Source organism: Aspergillus undulatus, assembly GCF_047715775.1.
Source record: "Aspergillus undulatus strain CBS 261.88 unplaced genomic scaffold BDV17scaffold_4, whole genome shotgun sequence".
In the NCBI taxonomy this organism is placed as follows: Eukaryota; Fungi; Ascomycota; class Eurotiomycetes; order Eurotiales; family Aspergillaceae; genus Aspergillus; species Aspergillus undulatus.
The window spans coordinates 698,287-722,438 of record NW_027396608.1 but is presented as its reverse complement, the minus strand read 5'-3'; the positions used below and the strand labels follow the sequence as shown (position 1 = coordinate 722,438).

The 24,152-nt window shown below is 52.0% G+C and overlaps 8 protein-coding genes across 8 annotated transcripts; 5 read left to right on the top strand and 3 right to left on the bottom strand.

Moving 5' to 3' along the window:
• Positions 1-1,803: 1,803 nt before the first annotated feature.
• On the top strand, positions 1,804-3,062 carry BDV17DRAFT_279384 (uncharacterized protein; the record flags this gene model as incomplete). The annotated part of the gene is made up of 5 exons (XM_073759706.1): positions 1,804-1,917; positions 2,194-2,322; positions 2,403-2,634; positions 2,681-2,712; positions 2,748-3,062. The coding sequence occupies 5 exons, from the start codon at positions 1,804-1,806 to the stop codon at positions 3,060-3,062; spliced, it is 822 nt and encodes a 273-aa protein (XP_073619980.1).
• Positions 3,063-3,179: 117 nt separating this feature from the next.
• Positions 3,180-4,216, bottom strand: BDV17DRAFT_148398 (uncharacterized protein). Its single transcript, XM_073754438.1, has 3 exons — positions 3,913-4,216; positions 3,705-3,823; positions 3,180-3,601 (listed from the first exon to the last, which is right to left on the bottom strand). Exons 1-3 carry the CDS (start codon positions 4,158-4,160, stop codon positions 3,297-3,299), a joined length of 672 nt encoding a protein of 223 aa, XP_073619979.1. The 5' UTR covers positions 4,161-4,216; the 3' UTR covers positions 3,180-3,296.
• A 1,524-nt stretch (positions 4,217-5,740) lies between these two features.
• Positions 5,741-10,382, top strand: BDV17DRAFT_252996 (uncharacterized protein). Its single transcript, XM_073756608.1, has 6 exons — positions 5,741-6,723; positions 6,783-6,915; positions 6,964-7,012; positions 7,066-7,453; positions 7,501-8,366; positions 8,415-10,382. The coding sequence occupies exons 1-6, from the start codon at positions 6,471-6,473 to the stop codon at positions 10,101-10,103; spliced, it is 3,378 nt and encodes a 1,125-aa protein (XP_073619978.1). The 5' UTR covers positions 5,741-6,470; the 3' UTR covers positions 10,104-10,382.
• A 1,120-nt stretch (positions 10,383-11,502) lies between these two features.
• On the top strand, positions 11,503-12,783 carry BDV17DRAFT_148352 (ERF4 family protein). The gene is made up of 2 exons (XM_073754437.1): positions 11,503-11,621; positions 11,744-12,783. Exon 2 carries the CDS (start codon positions 11,802-11,804, stop codon positions 12,462-12,464), a length of 663 nt encoding a protein of 220 aa, XP_073619977.1. The 5' UTR covers positions 11,503-11,621; positions 11,744-11,801; the 3' UTR covers positions 12,465-12,783.
• A 60-nt stretch (positions 12,784-12,843) lies between these two features.
• BDV17DRAFT_252989 (AP-2 complex subunit mu) lies at positions 12,844-15,014 on the top strand. Its single transcript, XM_073756606.1, has 3 exons — positions 12,844-13,294; positions 13,369-14,365; positions 14,446-15,014. The coding sequence occupies exons 1-3, from the start codon at positions 12,958-12,960 to the stop codon at positions 14,450-14,452; spliced, it is 1,341 nt and encodes a 446-aa protein (XP_073619976.1). The 5' UTR covers positions 12,844-12,957; the 3' UTR covers positions 14,453-15,014.
• A 412-nt stretch (positions 15,015-15,426) lies between these two features.
• Positions 15,427-16,984, bottom strand: BDV17DRAFT_148345 (uncharacterized protein). The gene has a single exon (XM_073754436.1). The coding sequence runs from the start codon at positions 16,682-16,684 to the stop codon at positions 15,845-15,847; it is 840 nt and encodes a 279-aa protein (XP_073619975.1). The 5' UTR covers positions 16,685-16,984; the 3' UTR covers positions 15,427-15,844.
• A 2,702-nt stretch (positions 16,985-19,686) lies between these two features.
• Positions 19,687-20,390, top strand: BDV17DRAFT_147996 (cupin domain-containing protein). The gene has a single exon (XM_073754432.1). It carries the CDS (start codon positions 19,808-19,810, stop codon positions 20,309-20,311), a length of 504 nt encoding a protein of 167 aa, XP_073619974.1. The 5' UTR covers positions 19,687-19,807; the 3' UTR covers positions 20,312-20,390.
• A 933-nt stretch (positions 20,391-21,323) lies between these two features.
• Positions 21,324-24,127, bottom strand: BDV17DRAFT_147994 (putative C2H2 finger and ankyrin domain protein). The gene is made up of 2 exons (XM_073754431.1): positions 23,389-24,127; positions 21,324-23,339 (listed from the first exon to the last, which is right to left on the bottom strand). Exons 1-2 carry the CDS (start codon positions 23,435-23,437, stop codon positions 21,466-21,468), a joined length of 1,923 nt encoding a protein of 640 aa, XP_073619973.1. The 5' UTR covers positions 23,438-24,127; the 3' UTR covers positions 21,324-21,465.
• Positions 24,128-24,152: the final 25 nt, after the last annotated feature.

Here is a 24,152-nt window from a genome sequence, read left to right as displayed (position 1 = left end):
GTCTTGTCATGCCCTTAATGTGTGTCATGCCATGTCTTGTCATGCCCTTAATGTGTGTCATGCCATGTCATGTCATGTGCACTGATATGGACGCTAGACGCTGAACACCGAAAACTCCTGTAACTATAATATTAATCAACACCATTTTACCCTACTGGCCCGAGCCAGAGCCAATGCTTCTTTCCAAGTTCCGAGTTGCTACATCAAGCAGACTCGGTATGTTACATATAGTCATACTTAGTACTACCTACCTCCCACTACTAGTAGTAAATAGTTGTAGGGCTTGACTGAGATATATAATTTACAACTAATACACTACAATGTTCAGTCCGCACCACCATTCAATTAATCTCCATCTGCACGCTTTTTCATTGGAAATTCAGTTCATATACAATTTGAGCTTATAAATAAACTCGGCTTGCCCCCCGACAGACAAATGCGCCCTAACGTTTGGCTGGGATTGCGGACTAAGAGGGGTTGGTAGGTAGGTAGGTGGCTCCCGGCTAACTGAACTAACTGACTGACTGACTGAGTTATTTATCGGCCTACCGTCCAGTGGCTTGGTTATGATGACCTCGGTGCTTACAATGGGTGCTATTTAGCCTTTTGGTACTCGGTATTTATCGAGGGACATATTCGGGAACTAGGTATGTATCATATCTACGCCCTGGCTGTCTTTGATGAACCAATCGATACATAATAGGTGGTAAAAACAGCTGGAATCGCAGTGGAGGTTCGGTTCACGCGAGGTTTATGTCCTAAAAGTCGACATTGAAGGTTCGTTCCTTGGTTGTGAAGTGAAGGCGACGAGGGCGTTAGTGCGACTGCTACGCTATGGTTATGGTTGCGGCTCGGGCTGGGTTGATGTTTCTATTCGTACCTGCTGGCCGGTCCGGCCCGGGGCGATCGATGACTACCTACAGAGTAGATACGTAGATATGGCCCCAGGGCTAACGAGATGAACTCCGCATTGAGACCGAGACTCCGGTTTGAAGGCTAGGAGGCTGGGGATGAAGAGACACGTATGGATAAAGTGGATGAAGGAGGAGCGAATTAAGGGTACGCGTTTACAAAAAGTGATATGATTATAATACAAGAAGCGTAATATAAGTTCATCTACCATCACCAAAACCCATTCTCGAGATTATCCGCGCCGTGTACAAAAGGAGGGAAACAGCCAGTCGACATAACAATAATAATGAGCCAGACGCCTAGTTGAATCGCGAACCGAGTATAGTAGGTATCAAGACAAGTTTAGAGTAAAGTTGTCATCGACAAACAACTTTACTCGGAGAACTGCGAGCCGCTGCTTTCTTCAGTGTGTTCGCCTTCGCCTTGCTGGAAGCCACGCTTGAGAACCTCGATGTTACCTAGAAAAGCCGAGGCAGTTGGTCAGCATACAAAAAGCAGAATGTAGCCCGCAAGGAAACGAGAACAAAGAGTATGGGTTGGAGGAAACGTCGGTGAGAGACGGGATAGCTTTAGCTTACGTTGGTTGATGTTGAAGGTAGTTCTCTCATTGCCCTCGGCATCCGTGAACTTCTTCTGCTGGATATCGGCGTCGACCGACACAAGGGTTCTAGGGCCAACGGATTAGAAAGTAGTCACAGATGTTAAGCACCAAGTACTGACCCCTTTGGAAGAGTGAGCAGGAACTCTTGTTGCCCAGGGGAAGTGAAGGCAGCAACTCTGAACCAACTGGTCGTGTTGCCCTTGCCGGCGTCGCTGGAGGCCACGTTGTACTTGACAAAAGTGCCGTTGGCACCTCTTGCCTGCTCTGGCGCAGCGCCGAGACGACCGGTGATGTTGATACGGGCGAGGGAACGCGGCGACGAGGTGGTGAAGGAACGAGTCGGGGTGGCGGCGCGAGGGGCAGCGCGCATGAAAGAGCGCATTGAGGAGGTGAAGGCAGACATAGTGAGATTGAGCTTGTTGAAGGGTTGAAAAGACTCGAGGTTGGGTTGATTGGGGTGGTTGAGGATGCAGAGGAAAAAGTAGTCTGAGGCTAAGTCGACAACATCATGCTCCGACGGTGTCACATGATCCGGGGCGCTATCGCGTGTTGCCCAGACCCACTTGTAAACCAGGAACAAACATCGTTAAGATGAGCAGTCTTGTCATTTGCTTCCCTTAATATCGGTTTCAGCATCAAATGGGCGAGTCTCCGTCACAGAAACAGTTTGTCTCTCTTAGCATATCCCTGACCCGCTTGTAGCTGAGGAGCAGGCTGAAGCCCCAGCGTCGACTGAGCAGGTCCTCCAAGTCATTTCCATCCTGAAAGACGCAGGCATTACTTGCTGTATTGCTCAGACGTTTGCGTTGGTCTAATGGGGCTCCACTGGTTCTCAATGTGAGTGCCAGTGGTAACACCCTAGAGTCGAACGGGCCTAACCTTGAGCTAGGACCGAGTCTTGTGCGTCCCAGACCAAGACCATCAGGGCAGCGTGCAGCTGTTTAACTCTCGTGATGATATCCTAAAACCGTGTGGTTCATCATCGCATAGCGCGCCAACCTCGCCAATCCCCAAATACCCTCGATTCAAGTCATTCGGTTCAATCGGCTTCTGGCTGCTTGTCCCGGAGAGCTATTGTCATGTTGAATGCAAACAGAAAATATGGAATACAGCCTCGGTTCGTACTAACTCTCCTCTTTACCGTCCATTGATCTAAATATGCTCCAGGTGGTCTTCCCTATCCCAAGCTTCATGTCCTGGTCCAGGCAGCGATCGTACTAAAGGGGGTGGCGAGCTCGAAGACCTCATCGATGGAATGGACCTCACGGAAAAATGGGGTGAAGAGAACCTCAATCTCCTGGGATCAACTGACACGCCGTGGCTAGGAAATCACTATCAAGCCTTGCGCGATGACTTTCGTGAAAAAGGGTTAGACGAGATGCTCATATTTCTTGACCCTGCGCCTACTCCAAGGCGAGAGGTCTGGCAACACTCGGTCCGAAATACGCAAAAGAGACTAGGGTGGAAACGCTCTCCTGAAAACCATTCAAGCCGCTACCGGGAACATGGTTCAATAGACCCGCGGACGCCAAACAGGCCTAGTTTATAACCCTAACCGATGTCTTTCGGACCAACTTACCCGCCAATTTTGAACCGGGCCCCGAACGGTGAGATGCAAGCTTCGCTGGGAAGCGCTGCATGTGCATGGGCAGGCTGTCATCACCAAGCACATCTTCGCGGAGCTTGCTGACAAGGACCGGAACCACCTTAGACGACCATCACTTTCGCTGTTAGTCTGGGTGAGCTCAACGTAGCTGTATCATGGTATTCCACCCCATCGACCTCAGAAACAGCGGGCAAAGAACGATCTCCAGTACCCTTGATTCTGCCGCGGCATCCTCTCAAGGAAAACATCAACACCGAGAGGTTCCAATGATCCAACAAAGCCACGGACCTCCTCGAGGCGATTCAAAAGTATTGTCTGGATATCCTGCATATCGCTGGTCTGAGCCCGACCTGCAAAGGCTGCCATCTTCCCTCGCAGAAGATATAGAAGGCTGATGCCTCTTATCTGGACCGGGCCGGCATCGCTAGGGATCGTATGCATCATGATGGTCTCGGCCAAATCCCGAGGGCTGTTTTGGAAACCTTGTTACAACGGCAAGAGTCATCAGCATGGTTTGCCATGGTCGGGGGACCCCAACGCGCAGGGATATGAAAAGGAAAGGTTGTAAGATTCTTGAGCACATACCACTCTCTATCAAGTCAACCTCAACCTCCATATTTTGCACACAGCTATCATACCCCGGTCCGGTCCTGACAAAATCTTTCATGATATTGCTGATAAGCCTTGTATTTGGGATCGTGAGTCTGGACTCTTGTAATCAGTAAAACAAATCAAATCAAAGCAAAGCAAAGCAAGGCATGCAAACTCCCCAGAAAAGAAACATAATGCATACCTCGGCTCAACCTCAACAACCTCCCACAACCTCCTCATCCCCGCCTGAAAAGCCATATCGACATCCTTAGTGTGCGATTTCCCGCCAATATACCGAACGGCGAGACCGCCCATTAGCCCGTACGGGATCGAGGCGCGCTGTAGGACGCCGGTCATGAATATGGCTGCAGCTGTTAGGTTCGACATGGACACGATTATTGGGCCTTCGGAGTCAGAGTCGTACTCGATTAAGTTGTAGTAGCTGGCCATCTTGGTTTGAAGTGTATGAACTGTAGTGTTCTGTATGCTGGGGTGGTGGAGAGGAGAGATGTTGGTACGTGGATGGAATGATTTTAAATTTCTTCTACTTGTATTATATCTGTTCGAGTAACACATCATCCGCACAAAGAGATTGCCAGAACAAAGAACGTTTGGGACCATGGGCTAGAATGTCGCAAGTATAGAGTGAGTCGTGTGATAAGATCGATGCCTGCTTATAGCAGGCGCTGTGCAGGTGGCAGTCCAAAGGATGGCTAGGCCAGGTTTGCTTGGAGCTGACAACTCAACAACTAACTCAAAAACCCACGTCACTTCGTCCTTCAGCCCATCGGATTTGCTGTCTTTGATTGTTCCTGACACTGCTGACAGGTTTCGAGGCCGTTAGGACAAGCCATCTTAACAACTCAATGAGTTCTCCAACACTGCGCTTACAAAACCACAGGACCAGGATGGTCGCCTCGTGCCAATTCTTCCCTACAAGTGGCTGTTGGTGACTCGAAGAGGGCTGCGAAGACGATTGCTGAAGAAATTATCATAGTCGATGTTAGATACCAGCCTGTGGTACTATTACTCTTCGGCAGGAAAGTAACTACAGCCCGTTTGCGTCTCACCTTCCAGAGAACTTACTTTTCGACCTATTTATCTTGTCGGCACCTCATCGTCATAGTCCCAAATTCCAGGATTCCGGGTTCCAATTCCAAAAGTTAATGCGAACAGAAGCATCTCAGCCTTGGAAGTTGAGGTCGCCGGAAGTTGCGGTAGGAAGCTTGAAGAGCCCGCTTATCGCAGCGCGAGGTACCTATCTAGGTCACTTGGGAGCCACAGGTACGTAACGTCGCCAGACTAGCGATTCCGATGCGAGAAAAACCTGATGTGAGTGGTCACAAAGACCATTGGGGAGTTAATATAGATAGATAGTTACCTCCCCCCTCGCATAACCAATAATCTGTGTACTCCGTATTAACGGAGTTACTTCTTCACCGCACCCCCTGTGCATCGGACTATTGGCGACTTGCTCCTCGTTAGCAGTTTCCTCGACTTCATTTTGCAGACAGCGCAGCAGGCAATGATGATTGATGACAGCTCAGATCCGCGAAGGAGCGACAGCGATATCGTGGCTTCATTGCCTTCCAAGGCCCTTAAGGCTCTCTAATGCAGGTGCGGGAGACTAAGGAAGCCGGAGGGTTTTGTATGGCGGAGGACTCGGCCATTTCCCCTGATTTAACCAAGGCGGTTGCAAAGGGAACCAGTGGGAAGACAATATTTGCGAACTGGAACGCGAGGCCCAATGTTAATGGGCATTGTTATTGTTGGAGGAGAATGGATGAGTCCGGTGCTGCACCTGTTCACGCGCTACTGCAGACTAGTTATAGTAACTAAACTAACCTGGTGCTAGCGCCATCGCCGGGGCTCGGGCAAGAATCCACAAGATCAGGATCGGCCAGGAACTGGTTGTCATCATTATTGAGATAGTCTGGTCAACTCTGGGTCGCCCTATTATAAAATTGCTTTTTCTGACTCGGTTCCTGAAAATTGGCGTCTTCCTTGTTTGATCCGATTAATTATGTTCATCTGAATCAAGACAGTCAAGGCCCCTAACAGGGTTCATAGGTGCAGCGCATCACCCCATGTCGATTGCATTCCTTGATTGGATATCATATGGCTCATCCTACACGCGCATGCATCACCGCCTGTCCGATCAGTGTGATTGAACCTCCCACCCAATCATCGCCGCTCGTGATGGCCAGCGTACGACAGGCGGGCTAAGAGGGGTGTTTACTTTTTCCAGTGACAAGTCCCGAGTGGATATGCTGCGTCTGCCATGCGTCGAGTCTATTTTTCGTCTCTCGACCCGGGGCCAGACGTGAGCTCTAGCTAGCAGGCTGCTCTGGGCTAGCAGAAGTCCAACAAGTCAATATCTGACGATGGTCTTTGCTCAATGCTGTTTCTCGAATAATTATTATGTATCGTCCCCTCCGCGCCAATTCTCACTCTTGCGCTCCTCTCACTTTTTCCTCGTTTGCTTTCCTCCAACGCTCCATGTCAACACCTACAAAGTGGATACGACGCTGTGGGTATCCTGTTGACCCTGAGTACCAGACACGCCACGTTTTTTGTGCTTTTTTGCGCGTCGTTTGAACCACTAATCAGCTGTTCCATTTCCCTGGGTTGGTACATGTTCGCGCAACAAAATTATGTGGATGGGGGTTTGAGAAGATTGTCGCAAAACAGCAGCGCTGGTGTTATATACTCCCCTCAGCCCCGCGACCCCTTATCAGCCCTGCCGTCCGCGTTTTCAGTATGAGGGCACATTTTTCCCTCCTGGCCGTCGCCTGCCTTCTCCCAGCTCTTCTCGCGTTTGTGGTCTGGATTCCTCACATCGAGCGTCCTGAGTATGATGTTCTGCTTGCGAGGGAGACGTCGACTGCTGAAGACAATGAACCCTCCAATGCGACAGTTACGGATGTGCCGAGGAACTCAACACGGACAGACAATTCAATTACGACGTCGGCTACCACGGTACCGGCGCTGAACACCTCTGTTCCAGAGATAGGTGAGTAATTGCCCGCCGCTCTCCAATCGCTGGTGGTCGCTCGCTGATGAGCGCTGAAGAGGATGAAGGCAATTCGACTGCGCCGGGGGAGCTGCCCCTCAAGCCGGCCGTAACACCTGCCCTAGGCGTCGGCGGCTTTATCCTGCTGGCAACTGGCAGCGTACTTGCACTGATTGGAGTGCGAAATCTATGGTAACACATTTGTCTCGTCCATTGAAGTCAGTTTCTCACCAAATTTAGGGTTCATGTGTTTTTATCCTCGGCTTTCTTGACCAGTTTAGGAGTAACAGTAAGAAGTGCATCACAAATTTGAAGACTAGTTCTAATCATGTTTGTTTCTAGGTCCTCATCATCTATGTCATGAACCCCCCGGTCCGAGTTGCGATCCAAGGTGCCTATCTCGTGGCCATCTTTTTCACCGGGATAACGTTCGGAGGACTCGCTATTGTTTTCAAAGAGCTGGCTGAAGGTCTGGGATGTCTACTGGGAGGGTTCTGCACGAGCATGTGGCTCCTCTCCACGCGATCCGGCGGGCTACTGCAAGCAACGGATGCGAAAGCCGGTTTCATTGGCGCGATATCTGTTGGGTTCTACGCTGTTTCTTTCAGTCATTACACTCGACCTTACGGGCTGATTGTTGCGACATCGATAGCTGGAGGTACGGCCTTTTCGCTGGGGATCGACTGCTACAGTAAGGCTGGCCTGAAGGAATTTTGGCTCTACCTTTGGGGTGAGTGCTTCTCTATATCATTGAAGATCACCATTAACCAGGAACAGCGTTGAATGACGACATCTTCCCTCTTGGGACGGATACCTACCCAGTCACTCGCTACATCAAAGTTGAGCTTGCCGTGACGGTCATAGTGGCCGTGATGGGTGTTATCTCGCAACTCCGCCTATGGAAGATCGTCCGCGAGAGAAGAGCAAAGGAAGAGGAGAAACGCCAGGAAGAGCAGCGACAAAAGGATGAAGCAGAAGCCGAGGTAGCGAAGAGACTCGAGGCGGAGAACGAGAAAGAGCGAATGGAATGGGAGGCCAAGTACGGCGACCACGAGGCGTCTGAAAGCTCGTCAACTATCCCCGAACTAGCGGCTGGTTCACAAACAGGTCGTACGGACGATGGAACCGCCAAGGAAAAGGACGAGACGAACGAGAAAGAGAGTATCTCCGATTCTGCATTCTCTTACCGCTGCTCTGACTGCCGGGCACGAGGGGACGATGCCTCTTCCGACGCGACTGGCGATACACGATCATGCAGTGGAACCGCGCACAACGGCACAGACGACGCAAACGAAAATAGACATGCGGACCCAGACACCGAAGACCTGGATGGAGGTCACGCGGCCCCGAACCCCTTGCGCGCCGCAGCAGTCGCAGATGACAGGAGATCTGACATGACGGCTGTCGTTGGCTCAGAGACTGTATCAGTCTACTCGAAGCGACTTTCGATGCTTTCACGGGAAGCTTCTCTCAGGAGCGCCAAGAGCACTGCGAAGCCTGTCACGGAGTCCCAGGAAGCCCTCATCACGCATGATGATGATGGCACGTCTACTACGAGAGGTGTTGCGGAGGACATTAATGACATAGTCTCTGATTGTGACACCATTTCTATGGGTAGTCATTACCAGGCTATGGTGGACGAGGAAAGATCTGCAAACCAGGATAAGCCTGCTTCTACTGATGCTTCTCAGTCTACAGTGGTGGCGGAACAACAAGACCACCAAAAAGAGAGCGAGTTGAAGGGGACACAGGAAGAGACGCTGCAATCTACCGCTAACGATCAGCCTGAGAAACTTGTCGAGGAAGTTTCGGCTGAAGAACGCACACCCAGATCGGAACAATGCGACAGCGAGCAAACTGCCGTTGCCAAACTTGCCTCTCACCACGGAGAGACAAAAAAAGAAACACCCACTGCGCCCCAAAATGGACAGAAAGAAAACCAATCGGCAGCGCCTCTGATGACCGACTCGGACAAGCAAAAAGAGGCGAAAGAGCACAAGGATACTGCCGCAGGCATCACACTGTTGCAACCGAGCGAAAAGGTCAACGATCGTCCCTATGAGAACGAACAACCGCCAAATAAGCCTACACAAGACAATCGAGATGACGAAGACGAGAACAAGGGCAAAAGCAAGGAGGCCCAGCAACCGGACACAACCTCCGCAACACAGCGTCCCGACGAGACGCCTGCGAAAGAAGACAGCAAATATTCAAAGTCCTCGACCCCCAAGGAAGAAACCCGTTCGAGCGAGAAGTCCCAGAAGCATAAAAAGGAACCTGAGCGCCTGAACGCAGAGACCGTGGAACGGATCCCGAAGCACACATCGCGGATTGTACAAGCGTACCGCATGAACGAATGGGCCAAGCATCTGGCAGATGCCGATGCTCCCGAGCCAGAACCAATACACTCATTTGAAGATGAACGACCAAAGCCAGCTGAGCTCGAAGAGGCCGCTGCGCCAGTCAATGTACCGGATTTACTACAAACGCCACTAAACGCGCAGCCACCTCCAGCTGTTGAGAACCGGGCTTCCCTCACAAACGATGCAAACGATATTTACTACCCGCATGACGCTCGTACAGGCTCTCAGAAGAAGAAGAGGCGATCCAAGTCACCGAAGCGGCTCTCCGGGAACTCCGTTGGTTCAGCGCAAAACTTTTACCAGAATTTGCCTCCTGTGCAACCACAACCACAACCACAGCTGGGTAACATTGCCACTCAATCCTCGGTCACACTGCTCCCAGCTGCCGAACAGAGTCCCGAGGAGATCGAAAAGGCAAAGCCACGATGGAAGGGTCCTGCTCCACTCATCGCCGTGCGCGAGGATATGATGCGGAGCCGGCTATCGTTTGTCTCCCTCCCAACAGACGCCCATGCACGCCATAGCGCAGCAGGCCAATCGCCAGACCTCACTGGCATGGCCCGTCCTTCATCAACCTTCCCAATCGTCGAAGAAGACGACGACGACATTCCCTTATCTCAGCGTCGGACAATGCTCCACCAACAGAGTCCCCCGGTTGCACCGACAAACGCAAACGCACCAGCGGCGCCACCACCACGCCGAAACAACAGCGGCGCGCCATCACGAGCAAATTCCCCAGCCGTCCTAGCAGCATGGCGCGAATCAGTACGTGAAGATCTCAAAGAACGGCGCGATCCGTTGAAATTCGGCCAGTCGTCTACACCCATGTCGGGCGATCGCAGCGCCTCTTCATCGCCGTTCAACCAGTTGGGTCAATGCAACGTCTCATCACCCGCCATCATGATTGGGGATAAGATCGCGGAGGGGATGCAGCGCGGTGACATGAGCGACCTGCACCGGGAGGCCATGCGGCGGATGCAAGCGCAGGCCAATCGAAGCGTCAATCGTCTGGTGTGACGGGCGATTGGCTACTAATCATTTATGTTTCCATCTACGGCTGAAGAACCAGAATTAGGTTCATATTTTACCTTGTTTTGTATGTTAGCGATGAGATATGGGTCGAGGTCATGGACATGGATGTGGCATGCCCCTTACGGAGTACAATGTTTGTTTTGTATAGTTAGACCGGATACAGACCTGTCGATCCGATGACGACTCCCTCCAATTGAGGAAGCAATGATATAATAATCATAATAATAAATAATAATAAATAATAATAATATTGTTTAAGCAAAAAGAATAACCAAGATGTGATTGTGGTCCAAAGCCGCTCGCAATTTCGGCAGTGACCCGCCTGGTGATCTAGAGTGGGCATCCCTTGAGCCTGAGGTCATGCTATAGCCTTGATCGAAGGAAAAGCCCAAGCCCAGGGCGATGGAGCGCTAAATTTAGTGGCTTTAGTGATCCTTACTTAGCACCACATCCACTTCTCAACCCGCTAAGCATGCCTAACATCGACTATTTATTGCGGATTGCGGGTGAAGCGAGCCGGTCGAGCCCGGACTGGAGGCGAAGTCTGAGTCTGAGCCTGAGCCTGACTGAGCCTGGGGATGTTTCGTTTTGAGCAGTTTAAGACAATTGGGCTGCTTTGCTTCGTAATGGATTCGGTTTAGAGTATAATATAACTCGTTTCCGCTCCCGGGTTTCTTTTCCTACCTTTGCTGCATTGCTGCATTTTTGTCGTTCGTTTCCAACCGTTGAGCCCTGTATACTTGGACAGCCAACAGCCGAATATTTGATGATATTTGATGCGTCCATTCGACCCCCTCTATTGGATTGGATTTGACCAACATTCCCACTCCTTTGCCAATTCGTCTCTTTTAAGTCTGAGAAGTAACCCATGGATATTTTCACTCTCAAATTCGCACACTACTACTGCTAAATAACTGTGTGGATGTCTGTACATTCAGCCACTGCCAGAGCGCCCCTTTTCTCTCGCCGCCCGCCAATCAGCGGCGCCCCTGACCCTCGCATTGTCCGACTCCGACTCTTCTTCGTCTTCACAACAATTCAACAACTATCGTCACCACGGCGTCTCCTCCCTCCCCTTCTCTCTTCTCCTCCTCCTCGGCCATCCGGCTCCCCTCGCCAGCGAAAACAATTACGGCCCAGCCACGCTCCTTCCGCGACCGCGCTATCATTCCACCGCCCCAGATTAAAGAGCCTGCTCCATCGCATCCTCCCCCGCGCGTCACATTCCAGTCCCCTCAACCCACTTCCACTTCCAGACCGAGTTCGAGCTCCACGGCTTCCGCCCTACCCGCATTCGAACGCCTGGAGGTTGAAGCTGGAGCTGAAACGCTTTCCTCCCGAGCACGCTCACCACGATCACGCCTGCAGAAGCCCTGGGCCGCACCGGGGATCCTCCGCCCGCCTGCTGTCCGGCTGGCGAACCCGGTCAATCACGTCCCGAGAATCACACCGGTAGCGACACCAAACCCGCTCCAGGCGTCATCCGACAGTCTCCCCCTCGAAGCGCACCGAGACGCATACCCGCTCCTTACGATCCCCGAGCGGCGGCGCAGCCGATTGACCCCGTCGCCGAATAGTCTGGTCGTTGAGCGCAGCCAGCAGGAGTCTGAGAGCGGGCGCTCGAGCATAGCGGTGCCGCGAGGGACCAGGACCAGCGGGGCATTCGAAGACGTACCACTGGAGATGGCAACGACAACGGAGCCTGTGAATACGCTGGGGACAGACCGTCCACGCCATGTCCCGTCGCAGCATTCCCTCCGATCACAGTCTGCTGTCGCGTCTATTCCGAGTAACACGGCGGCTCCACCGGAAGTAGCGGAGGAATTGGCCTGGGGGCCGGCCCATCCTTGTTTCCCCCATATTAACCCGCATGTTCCGCCCGGGTCGGACGAGTACATGTCCACGCGCATTATCCGGATTCGAAGAGACTGGATGGTTAGTGGGGATCTTGCCCCGACGTATTCGAATCTGTATCCGGAGATTCTGGACCCGTTATTGCCTGAGCAGGAATTCCGGCGGATCATCGCGACGGTGAACGATGAGCTCATTGACGCGTTCAACCCGTATAGCTTCCGCAATTGGATCGACGGTGCCATTGGGTTACTGACGGGGTGGGTCTGGGAGGACATTGGCGCTCCCGGGGCGAAGAGCCATCTCAGAAAGGTGGAGGACTGGCTGGAGAGGTGGAATCGGGAAGTTGGTGCCAAGGACGGGGTTCGGATTTGGAGTCTGAGACGGACGGCGTATATGTCGCTTGATATCCAGATTCCTGATCCAAAGGTCGGTGTTGTCCCTAGCGAGAACCAGTCGCGGCCTGGGACACGGCCGGATAGTGTTGGTGTATAACCTGCCTGCACTTCTACACTCCCCACGTTTGCTTCTTCTACCTGTCCCTTTCTATACCCACTTCCACTTTAATCCCTTCCGACTCTGCATTAGCGACTTTCGGATTCGTTGTACCGCCTTTCCTCGTTCTCGGCTATGAGATCATGTCTTGTCCTGTCTAAAATTCTCTTGATACCATATTTTCTGGCCCGATTGCCTACTGGAGCTTTCGGGCGTTGGTGTTGTGTTGGCTCTGTGTATAAAGCCCGCTGTTACAATTGCACAAAACAATATTCTGTACAAGATATTCTCAAATTAATGCATACTTTCTCATGTAATACAAGCAATAATCTGTTTAGAAACATGGTGGAGCATCCAAGCTCCGCCGATCAGATTGCGGCGCGGGAACTTCTCCTATCTCCTCTCCAGCTCCCCGAACTCCGTCCATCCCCTCATCCATCCCCAACCCCAGCTCCCTCAACCCCCTCCACCCCAATCCTGGGAAGCCACCAAAATGCTCTCCGGCATCCTAATCTTCAACCAGAAAGGCGAGAATCTCATCTTCCGCGCCTTCCGCAACGACTGCCGCCCCCGGCTAGCAGACATATTCCGGATCCAAGTGATTTCGAACCCGCAGGTGCGCTCGCCCATCCTGACGCTGGGGTCCACAACATTCAGCCACGTCAAGCACGAGAATATATACCTGGTCGCGGTGACGAAGAGCAATGCCAATGCGGCGCTGGTGTTTGAGTTTCTATATAGGTTGATACTGTTGGGGAAGAGTTATTTTGGGAAGTTTGATGAGGAGGCGGTTAAGAATAATTTTGTGTTGATTTATGAGTTGCTTGATGGTATTCCCCTTCTCCTCCCTACATTATTATTTGATGGTGTGAGGTGCTGATGAGTTTGTGGTGCGCATTTTCAGAAATCCTCGACTTCGGCTACCCCCAAAATACCGAAACCGACACGTTAAAAATGTACATCACAACCGAGGGCGTCAAGTCCGCAATTGCGAACCACCCTACAGATTCAGCACGGATAACGCAGCAAGCGACAGGCGCGCTCTCCTGGCGCCGCGCAGACGTGAAATACCGCAAGAACGAGGCCTTCGTGGACGTGATCGAGGACGTGAACCTGCTCATGTCAGCGACAGGGACGGTCCTCCGCGCCGATGTGAACGGGCAGATCGTCATGCGTGCTTACCTGAGCGGGACGCCGGAGTGTAAATTCGGGCTGAATGATCGGTTGCTGCTTGATAATGCTGCTGCGGGGCCTGGGGGCAGTTCGAGCTCAGGAGGGGGAAGGGTAAGCGGGCCGTCGGCGACGAAGACGAAAGCTGCGGCGGGGAGCGTGACGTTGGAGGATTGCCAGTTCCATCAATGCGTGAAACTAGGCCGGTTCGACGCAGACCGGATTATCAGTTTCGTGCCTCCCGACGGCGAATTCGAGCTGATGCGGTACCGCGCCACAGAGAACGTCAACCTACCCTTCAAAGTCCACCCGATCGTGCGCGAGATCGGCACCACGAAAGTCGAATACAGCGTCGCCATCAAAGCAAACTACTCCTCCAAACTCTTCGCGACAAACGTCGTGATCCGTATCCCGACACCCCTCAACACCGCAAAGACAACAGAGCGCACGTCCCAGGGCCGCGCAAAGTACGAGCCCGAACACAACAATATCGTCTGGAAGATCCCGCGGTTTTCTGGGGGCGCGGAGTTTGTCCTCACGGCTGAGGCGACGCTCACGGCGATGACGAATCAGAAGGCGTGGTCGCGGCCGCCGTTAAGTTTGAACTTTTCCTTGCTCATGTTTACGAGTTCGGGGTTGTTGGTGCGGTATCTGAAGGTCTTTGAGAAGAGTAATTATTCGAGTGTTAAGTGGGTACGGTATATGACTAGGGCGGGGAGTTATGAGATTCGGTAGGTCTCCCTTCCCTGTTCCTATTCTTTTCCCTTGTAGTTTGCGAGGTATGGATGGGTGTTGACTGAATGCTTTACAGATTTTAGTCGACGTTGCCTTGCCAATATCGAGGGCTGGCAGAACAGAACCTTCATCTCGACCTTCATATCCTTCCTTCCCTTACATTTTCTGCTTGCTTGCTTGCTTGTTCGATTGCTGGTTCAGCTCGGTGTTCGGCGTTGCGTCGCGTTGATACTACTACCATGCTACCACCCAGCTACACATATTGTATACCATACCATACCATACCACATCATATCATATCAAGAGAAGCGTGCTCCAGTCCACGGAGTATGCATAGACTCAACTCTTTTAATCTATCTCAACTCTACAGTGCACAGTGCGCATGACCGAACGCTCTTGTGGTATACTTGTGCAGCATCCTTCATGTCTCTCTGCATCCGCGCCGCCGCGTCACTCGCTAGTAAGACAACACTTGACCTGGAAGTTTGCTCTAGCAACCTGGGGCCTTCCAAGCCAAGTCTACGCCAGAGGCGGGACAGTGCACCGAGTCCTCTACAGAGTTCTTACGTCCCAGACCAATCACTCAATCAAGCAGCCTAGAGTCCGAAGTCGTGTTGTCGGGTACCTGAGCATGTCATAAAGATAGAGTATTCAGACCAGCTGAAAATTGTAAAAAGAAAAAAAAAATTATGTGTAGTAATGCACCCACTGTCCATGTCCCGTAGTCCGGTCCGTAGTAGAGTCTTAAGTAGCATAGTACACTGGAATAACAAAGTAAATGCATATATAAGGTTTGCCGCCGGGGTGAGTATCACATCATGTATATACATGCATATATAGTGACCACCACCATCACCATCACCACCACCACTACAGGACCAGACAGATAGATAAACAACTGAATTCTAAGATGAAAGGAAAAGGAAAAGAACGCATCGCAGGACGCCGCGAAAAGCCCAGATGATAAGTAATGACAGATGTCGTATCAAATTATACCTTGATCTGAATAAGAATACTAGCTTACAGTATGCGCGGATTGAGGGGAAGCTGGACTGAGACGAGACAGAGACCAGATCGAGAGTGGAGAGTGTTAGTCAAGACTAGCCAGGATGGAATTACTCTTAGATGAACAGGGTCAAGGGTCCCAGATTATGCAAGATATGAATATGGCGTACGCGAGGAATATGCCAGTCAAAGCAAAGTCACAGGCGTAAGGTCGATAGAGTACAGTGTAGAAGAGAATTATGTCAGTGGGTATACAGGAGCATTCAACTCGGAAAAGGGTAACAAAGAAAAAGACAAACGAAAGAAGAGATGAAGAGCTCGAGCTCAGCACGATAAAAGTACAGAAGAATCGGTCATAGATGTGCATGAACTCGGCTAATATACAGCTGATCAGACAAACAAAGTGGTATCACGGTATCAAAGGGGCAAACGCTACTAAACTCCGGTAATCAAACAAGGACACCCAAGTCCTACATCCAATCCTTGTGGATGCGAGAGCGGACCATCCGTCTTCCGCGGCGTAAGCCGATGTTGCCCTCGCCGAGGAGAGCCTGCCATCGTTGGCCGACACTAGCGTGGCCTTTCCCCATTCGCCGCGCGCACTCGTCCCAGTCGCGTTGGGAGAGTTGGAATTTCTCTAGCACTAGCTCGACGAGGCGCTGGTCGTCGTCGCTTGACCAGAGTTGGTTCTCTGAGTCCGCGGGCTCGTCTGATACCTCGATGGAGGGAAGGGCTGCGTCAGGGTCGAGAGGTATGCTCGAGGTTTCCTGCTGATAGTTTCGCGTGGGTGAAGGAGATTGTGTAACGGGTGGTGAAAAATTGAGCGAGTAGAAGTCTGATTGAGAGAGGCCTAGGGGAAGCTCGTAGGGGAGGTGTCTGCGGCGTTTAGGCGTGGAGGGATTTGAGTGCGACTCGAAGTCGCGCACATTATTTGCATCTGTGTCGATATCCATGATATCTTCTTCAAAGGTATTGCGCCGGCGTTTATTCGCTCCCCTGGATGGCAACGTCCGGGACGGTCTAGGTGTGGAAGGTTTGGAGGAAGGCGACTTGGTGCGTTTCTTTCGCGACAGGGCGGGGGAGGGAGGTGTAGGTTGGAAGGTAAGCGGGCTTTGAAGTCGGGCTGGTTTGCGTCGCGATGGCGGCGCTGGCGAGCCGAGAAGTGACTGAAGTGCGCGACAGGTTCCCAGGAGGCCGTTGCCTGGCAGGCCGGTATTGTTGTCGGACGGTGGCGGAGTCGAGAACAGGCGAATGGGAGTGAAGCGCGATGCGCGACTAAGATCGCAGGGCAGCGCTGATGGGAGCAACATATTGCGCGTTGCGATTATGCGATGGATAAAATTTGTTGGGATGAAACGAGTGTGGCGGAGGGGTGTTTGTGCGATGCGCGCGCTCGTTTGCGCCGGCGCGGCTCTCGAGGAGCAGTGGGCGAGTAGGGAGGCTATGAGTGAGCGCAATCGGTATACTGATACCGGCGCTTGAAATTGGACGAATTCCGAGGATGCGACGATGCGAGAAAGGTGGTTGTGGATGGAGAGACGATAGAACAAGAGATAGTTGTTGGGGGGAAACGGGCAGTGGACGGGCGGGAGGGAGCGATAAGGGAGTTAATGTGAGAAAAGGTGGGTGGGTCCTCATGCACCGTTGACTGCCGCTTGCGGATGAGTATGACTATGACTAGTCTGCAGAACGTCACTCGACAATGACTTCAGAATAGATCATGCAAATGTTGAATGATTAGAATAGATCAGTGTGCTGCTTGGTCGATGACTGTGACTGGATGGTCAGGCACTACCTTCATTCCCTGCTCCTGCGCCCTTTCGCTTCCTCGACCGGGGATGGGCTGATTTAGTATTCGAGGACGAGGAAATACAGTAGACGGACACTGACTGAGACAAGGAGAAAAGGAGTCTCCCTCGGGCGTGACGCAAGGACTGGTAAATCGCCTTGACACCTGCAGTTCCTGCGAGCCTACAGTCCACAGTCTGCAGTCTGCAGTCTGCACTCAAGGGCCGTGCCGCAGTGGGACGGAGGGTCGCGGTGCAGTCTGCGCTGCATGCACGGTCAACTCGCAGTTACTGATACCATTGTCTATTGCAGTCGATATCTATCAATGGCTTGAATTCTGATGCTAAATTAAGTGCTCAAAACAAAGGAATCCAACTAAGGGCATACTTTATGCCCCGGGGTCACACAATACTCTGAGCATCCCTCGATCAGGTGGCTGGTGCTCTCAAGGATTCCTCCCATCGTCCCATCCCATCCGTGTCTTCCCCCTTCTTTACCACACCTAGATACTAGATACATACTGTCTCCTAAATCCTATAAAGACAGTCCAATTCCCATGAAGTCAATATTGTCATCAACGCCGCTCTTTGCCAAAATCCAGACGCCATCGCGCTGGGTCGCTCCTTCCCAATGAGGAAGTATTGAAAAATCGCGCACGCGACGCGTCGCGCAACGGACGCGTTTGTGGTGCGCGTCGACCAATTAGAAGTGCGTGCCTGGCCAGGTGCCTGAGGCCGTGACGTCTTTTTTTTGAACTGACAGCTAACTAGACCACATGACTCGTTCCTGGCTTTTGGCGTCACATGTTAATTAGATAAATGTTCCAGTGTATTGCTATTACATGTAGATGATACAGTAATCGATTCAGAATTGATTGAGATTAGGGGAGTCCCTTTTAGGGGTATCTAGGGTAGAGGTTAGGGGTTAGGGTCGGGTTAAGGCCCTCAGTAAAGTGATTTAAGTAGAGCGGTATTGGTTTTATAAGGTAATAAGATACTAGGTCGGGTGGCTCGAAAAATTAATTACATAGGCAGTACGGAGTTGGATTAAAACTTTTGAGTCGCAGCATATTAGCCATCTTTCACGGGCCATCTGACTAAAATTTGGGGGCTGGCTCAGCTGTATCCTGGATTACGAGTCGAGCCGAGTTGTGTACTCACTCATATTATACAATTTAATCCTGAACAGGCTTTGGTCACAGTGACGTTTGCTGACGTTGGACTGAGAGCATGATTCAATCTGCAGGATGAGGATGGAAGGCACCTCTGCAATGTCTAACTGCAGTCTGCAGCCCTGTCGATCCGGATGCGCCCCGAGTGCCAGCGTCCTCTGCTATCTTATCGATATTCGATACGCACGCACCCCAGCCCCCGCCCTCCTTGCTTTGTTGGAGGGGCTGTGAGCCTCCACATTCTTGCCGGAGGTCGACAGAGTCGACAGACTGACCCGGGTTGATCCCTTTGTGCAGCTGTCTCAGTTACAAGCCCCGATGTAACCCGGTCCCTGGAAAAAGAAACAGCGCCAGAGGTGACCTTCGTTCGATCCTTGCTTATGCGACGCAGGTGCACTCGGCAAATTCATTTCGTGGTGCTTGCATTATCTTGCAGCTGGCTTGGGGACCACCGCCGTGTGATACTATTCAACTCTGATTGAGTACATAAGACGCCTTAATAAGCTTTCAGGTTCCGGCCTACAACTGTCTATATCCCGATGGGCGTCATAGCCATTAGACGGGGCACCTGCCCTGTCCTCGATAGACAATTCGAGCTCCCCGTTCCCACCCCTTTAGCCATTGCCACTTCGAGAGGTCGATTTGAGGATTCACTTCCCCTAGATAGCCTGTGAGGCCGTATCGAACGCAATCCAGGAGTCACTCACCAGGATTGATCCTATCCTTGGCCCTAGGTAGGGACACCAGCCACCTCAGCCCTAGATACTGGACAGGCAAAGATCGACACAAGCACAAGACAGGAGCATATTCTCCGACGTGCATTGATGGCTGCACGTCTTGTGATTTGCCCTGCAGGTCGGCGAATTGGCGGGTTGTTGGTCCCTTGCCTTGGACAAGACTTTGATCGAAGCTCGGGTTGCCGTACTGATGGCGATAGTGCCTGTGGACAGGGCGAGAAGAGAGAAGGGCTCTAGTGCTATGCCTATGCGATCCCTGCGCTACAGTGTCCTTCTTCATCAAGTGTATCGTCCGAGGACCCGCTACTTCCTAGGAGTTTACGCTTTGTTGAATCGATGACGGATGGCGTTATCATCTTGCATCCTCTAGCAAATCTACGTAATCTATAGCTCCAGCAGCAGATACTTGATAACCGGTTATGCAGATATCTCCCTCAATTCCGGTCGCCCGAAGTATAGCCAAAGCAGCCCTAACATCTCCACAGGCAAGTTCAACCACTGCGTATGGATACTTTTACCAAATCAGGAAATCAGCTCCACGTCATTAATATAGAATAATCGGAAAATAAGGCGCACATATAGGAGTAGCTGCAGCTTCATATCTCGAAGGCTAGCACACCACATAGCCATTAAAGCAGGGCCCCGGGCATGCCTCCCTTCTTTCCGAATCCTATATACCACCTGTTCTGTTCTTTATCTAACACCACCAACACCATACAACCAACCAACCCATCAAAATGACTACCTCACAACCACCGTCAACCGCTAACACAACCACAAAACCCCAACCAATAATCCTCACCCCCTCCTCCATATCTTCCCACAGACAAGACACATTCCCCTCCGCATCGCACGGCCACAACCTAACCTGGCTCACCCTCCTCTCCTCCCCTTCGACACCAAGTACCTCCCTAAGCGCGGGAATCGCAACGCTTCGACCAAACGGGTATCTAGCGCTGCACCGACATAGACAGGCGGAGATATATTATGTTCTGAATGGGAGTGCGGTTGTTGTTATTGATAATGAGAAATATAGGGTGGGGAGGGGGACGGTGGTGTTTATGCCGGGGGATGCGGAGCATGGGGTTTTTAATTATCGTGATGTTAAGGGTGATAATAATGAGGGGGAAGGGGAGGATGGGAATGGAGAGGGAAAGGGAGAAGAGGATTTCATCTGGTTGTATATTTTTCCTGAGGGGAGTTTTGGGGATGTTGTTTATCGGTTTTCGGAGAAAAGTTGAGTTGAGGGGAATCTTGGAAAGAGTGCTTAAGCCTCAGGTGGATACGGATCGGATATCGGATGCCCAAATTTACCTAAGTGACTTTCTTTCATTTGATTTTGAGTTAGATTGGTGATGGAGATATGGGATGATGGGTTGGAGGGAGGGAGCGAGTACCTGGCCTGGACTCCAGGCGAGGCTTCATGGGATAAGGCGGGAAGCAGGGGTTGGTAGGTAGGTAGTTTTGGCTACCAGTTCTTGTTGCGCTAGATCATCACTTCCAATATGATTCGTGCTTATATGAGTTGGTGCTATGCATGTGGAGCAGGCATAGTGTCAACTCTGAGGTATGATAGATATGTAAGGTATGGACTTCATTTGTATCATGGTTTTACCCCCGGGCAGCTAGGTCGCATTCATGCCTAGAGTATCGATGGCTTGATTTCTTCTCCTGAATTTATCTAGATAGCGATACTCGCGTCTAACCATAGTCTTCGTGACTGAGGTAACCAGGGAGGTTCACTGCCAATCCCGAGTCGCAGGTCGCTGGGAAGGTGCTCAGAGTCCGCCAGAGCACTACTGTATGTGGGATTGAGTAGTAAACCGACACCTAGTATGCAACAGCCAAACGACTTAAGCGCAATGTTGGGCCAATTCGGTCGTCACTTCGCGCCACGGCAGTCCATCTTGGTTTCATACTCTCGACTTGTCCGTCCGGAGGTGAAATCCCCTCTTGCAAACCGGCACTTGACTATGTTCCTGAGAATGTTCACAGCGTCGGGATGCAGAGCTAGGAAGGAAGAACAGGAAGTCCAAGTCCACATGTCCTTGGTTGCAGGGATATCGGTCGCAGCCTGGCTACCCACCATGCCTCTACAACAGACAAGATAGCAGCCACGACGTCGATACTCCTTACTGCCAAAAACCATCACAAGCGCGGTGCCGAGTGCGACAGAAGACTGAGGAGACTAAGAGAATGTTGGTATAGGTTTTAAGAATAAATAATCCGATGAATGTACATATCCTCAGCACTCTATGCACTTGTATCACGCCAGAGATGGTTCTTGGCAGTAAGGAGTATCGAGGCCATGACTACTATCTTGGCCGTTGCATAGACATGGTGGGTAGTCAGTACCTTGACTATATAAATTGTTATTCGACATTGAATTACCTTCTCAGTTCTGACCCTGCTGCATCCGCCGGATACGTTCTTCGGCTGCCCGTGCGCGGCGTTCCCGCTCCAATCGCATCCTCATCTCAGGCGCCATACCACGCATCTCTTCTTCGCGCTTTTCCTGCGCTGACTTCTCAACACTCGTAATTCCCGCCCCGAGAGTCCGGCCGCCTTTCTTGGTGACTCGCGACGCAGCCTCTGCCTCTTCCTGCCGCAGACGGTCCATCTCGGCTTTGCGGCGGTTCGTTTCTTCCTCTTCGGCGGCCTGTCGCTCTCGCTGTGAGCGGGCATCGGACTCGGCTTTGGATATGGCTGGCGGGACCTTGGCGGCTTCCCAGTCCCACTTGGACTCGCCGAGTTCGTGGCGCGCTACGCGGAAAGCGTCGCGGGTGGCGCGGTCGCCGGCGAGCTCGAACGGGGTTCGCCCTTCACCGTTGGTGGTGGTTGGGTTGGCGTCGACCTTCGCAAGGAGTGCCAGCACCATTGCAGGGGCGTCGAGATTAGAGGCAAGGTGCAGAGGCGTAGGACATCGGAAGTTTTGCTGGACGTCGGAAGGCTGGAATGTAAAGGAAGATGGTATCTCGTTCTTAGTGAGATATGCCGTCAGGGCGGGAATCTTTGAACGGCGGATAAGGGCTTGGATTTGGGTGGTGTGCATGATGGCGGCTTCTTCCTCCTTCGACAGCTTGGGCTTCCGCGGCTGCGGCTTTGGTGTCGAAGGTTTGGAGGTTTCTTGCTGCTTTCCCTCCGCCGCGGCAAGAGCAGCCTCGTCAACTTGACTGATCTTTACACGAGTGAGTTCCTTAAAGCACCTCATGAGCTCGTTTTGGGTAGCCCGGCGAGTGCTGAACGGAAACCCTCTCAACCTCGGATCGTTCTGCTTCAGGACTTGTCCCTCGTGCTGACCAAACAGAATCCGGCGGTTCGTAGAGCCAGCAGCACGAACGAGGAGAAGCTGGGCATCGTTGATCTGTTGCCTCCAGTCTTGTAATAGTTCTCTGACTTCCTTCTCCAGTGTAACTTCATTGTACCGTCTCAGACTGGAACCCGCCGAGTGTGCTGCACCTTTCGACGCGTCGTTGGCGGATTGCGAGCCACCTTGTTTCCGCCTCGTCGTATAACGGTGGAAAGTCTTGTGCGCAATAACGCGCGCCTGCCGTTCTTCGATCCCGCCTTGCTTTCGGTGAATCTCAGGTGCTAGAGAAACGAGCATCGCCGCGAAATGCCCACCACCGATCATGCACATGAAGATATGCGGACTAGGAGTTTGCGGTTGCCCATTATTATTCTGCGCATAGATCGGGGTAAGCTGTTTCTTCGCCAGCGAGTCGGCAAGGTATCGAGGCTCATCCTGCTCCGCATTCGTGAACAGAGCGCGGTACACTCCAAGCGAGGTGTTGGGTGGAAGAGCAGGATTCGAGAACCAGAGCAGCGGATGCTTGCCGGTGCTTTTGGGCGTCGACGTTTGCCCCTCTTCCGCCGCCTGAGAAATCCGGGCCTGTCGTTTCAGCAGAGTTGTGAGTTGGTCGCCACCGTCCTGGTCTTCCTCTTCCGATGATTCCGAGCCAGAAATCGACTCGTCGAGCTCGCCGATTGCCTTTGTAAACTGTATCTCGTCCAGGACGGCATTCCCGCGAAGCTGGGCTCTCACGTTGTATTTGTGGTGATCCGATCGCACGTGTTCGCGCTGGTCTTGTACACTCGCGAAGGAGACATTGCAGAGGGCGCAACTGGCGGAGGTTGCGATCGCATGCTCTTGCGCTTCGACCGGCGGTGTTTGTGGTACGAGTTCGGAGTCGTCTTTTATAGCGACGGGCTGCTGGTCTTCGCCTTTGAGCGCGATCGACGTGAGGAGTTCCTGGGGGAGGTCGTAGACTGAGAAGTTAGCATACGGATAATCTGACCAAGTGTTGGAAGAGCTAACCGTATAATGGCCGTCTGAGTAGCTCCTCGATTCGATTGTCGGCAGCCATGGCGAGCTGGAGAGGGAAAGAGTTGGATGTAGAAATGACGGAGTTGGAGACTCGAGCCCCTCCGACTTATGAAATCACCGCCCGATGGTGGGGTTTGTTCCTTCTTTCTCTCACTTTCTACCCTGCATTCCAGGATTCCATTGATATATGCCGATTCAAATGATCATGTCGAAATGGATTGTTCGTTGAGTCAAAGATGCTCTAAGATGACTCACTCCGAGTCATTGGTGAGCTTGGCCCAGGCTGTGCCACGCCGTAGCAACATAAGCTTATCCCGCCGATCGAATGAGAGTGCAATGAGACCATCTGATTCCTCATCGGGGAAGCCTCAAACACTTGCCGCTTGCCATCCATTGCGGGCTGGGTTGTATTACCTGGCAAAGTATTGAGCGCGAGCTGATCCTGCCCAATGACCAGTGCGCAAGCGGTTTACGACATCCTTAGGGCAAGGCTGAGGGTATACCAACAGACTGTTCTCCCAGTCCAAGAAACGGCCGGCACTGCGCTAGAAAACCTACCTCTGACACCGTGAGTTCCAACGCTCATGCAGCAGAGAGCACATGTTGCCTCCAGAAACAACCGACATAGAGATGATGGATTGCCGAGTGCCGAGTCCTGACCCTGTTTACCCTGCAGAATCGGCCAGATCCTGTCTGAAACAACAGACGCATGCTTATTTTCTTTTCTGAAGACACACAACGTCTTCGCTGCGGAA

Bases quoted from the DNA above. Each gene is read 5' to 3' on its own strand.
- BDV17DRAFT_147994 (XM_073754431.1), bottom strand. From the start codon at position 23,437: ATGGCTGCCGACAATCGAATCGAGGAGCTACTCAGACGGCCATTATAC. The intron at 23,340-23,388 runs GTTAGCTCTTCC...CTAACTTCTCAG, and splicing joins ACTCAGACGGCCATTATACG to TCTACGACCTCCCCCAGGAA.
- BDV17DRAFT_147996 (XM_073754432.1), top strand. From the start codon at position 19,808: ATGACTACCTCACAACCACCGTCAACCGCTAACACAACCACAAAACCC.
- BDV17DRAFT_148398 (XM_073754438.1), bottom strand. From the start codon at position 4,160: ATGGCCAGCTACTACAACTTAATCGAGTACGACTCTGACTCCGAAGGC. The intron at 3,824-3,912 runs GTATGCATTATG...ACAAGAGTCCAG, and splicing joins GTTGTTGAGGTTGAGCCGAG to ACTCACGATCCCAAATACAA. The intron at 3,602-3,704 runs GTATGTGCTCAA...CGTTGTAACAAG, and splicing joins GGTTGACTTGATAGAGAGTG to GTTTCCAAAACAGCCCTCGG.
- BDV17DRAFT_148345 (XM_073754436.1), bottom strand. From the start codon at position 16,684: ATGTTGCTCCCATCAGCGCTGCCCTGCGATCTTAGTCGCGCATCGCGC.
- BDV17DRAFT_252996 (XM_073756608.1), top strand. From the start codon at position 6,471: ATGAGGGCACATTTTTCCCTCCTGGCCGTCGCCTGCCTTCTCCCAGCT. The intron at 6,916-6,963 runs GTAACACATTTG...CACCAAATTTAG, and splicing joins ATTGGAGTGCGAAATCTATG to GGTTCATGTGTTTTTATCCT. The intron at 7,454-7,500 runs GTGAGTGCTTCT...AACCAGGAACAG, and splicing joins ATTTTGGCTCTACCTTTGGG to CGTTGAATGACGACATCTTC.
- BDV17DRAFT_148352 (XM_073754437.1), top strand. From the start codon at position 11,802: ATGGCAACGACAACGGAGCCTGTGAATACGCTGGGGACAGACCGTCCA.
- BDV17DRAFT_252989 (XM_073756606.1), top strand. From the start codon at position 12,958: ATGCTCTCCGGCATCCTAATCTTCAACCAGAAAGGCGAGAATCTCATC. The intron at 13,295-13,368 runs GTATTCCCCTTC...GCGCATTTTCAG, and splicing joins GATTTATGAGTTGCTTGATG to AAATCCTCGACTTCGGCTAC.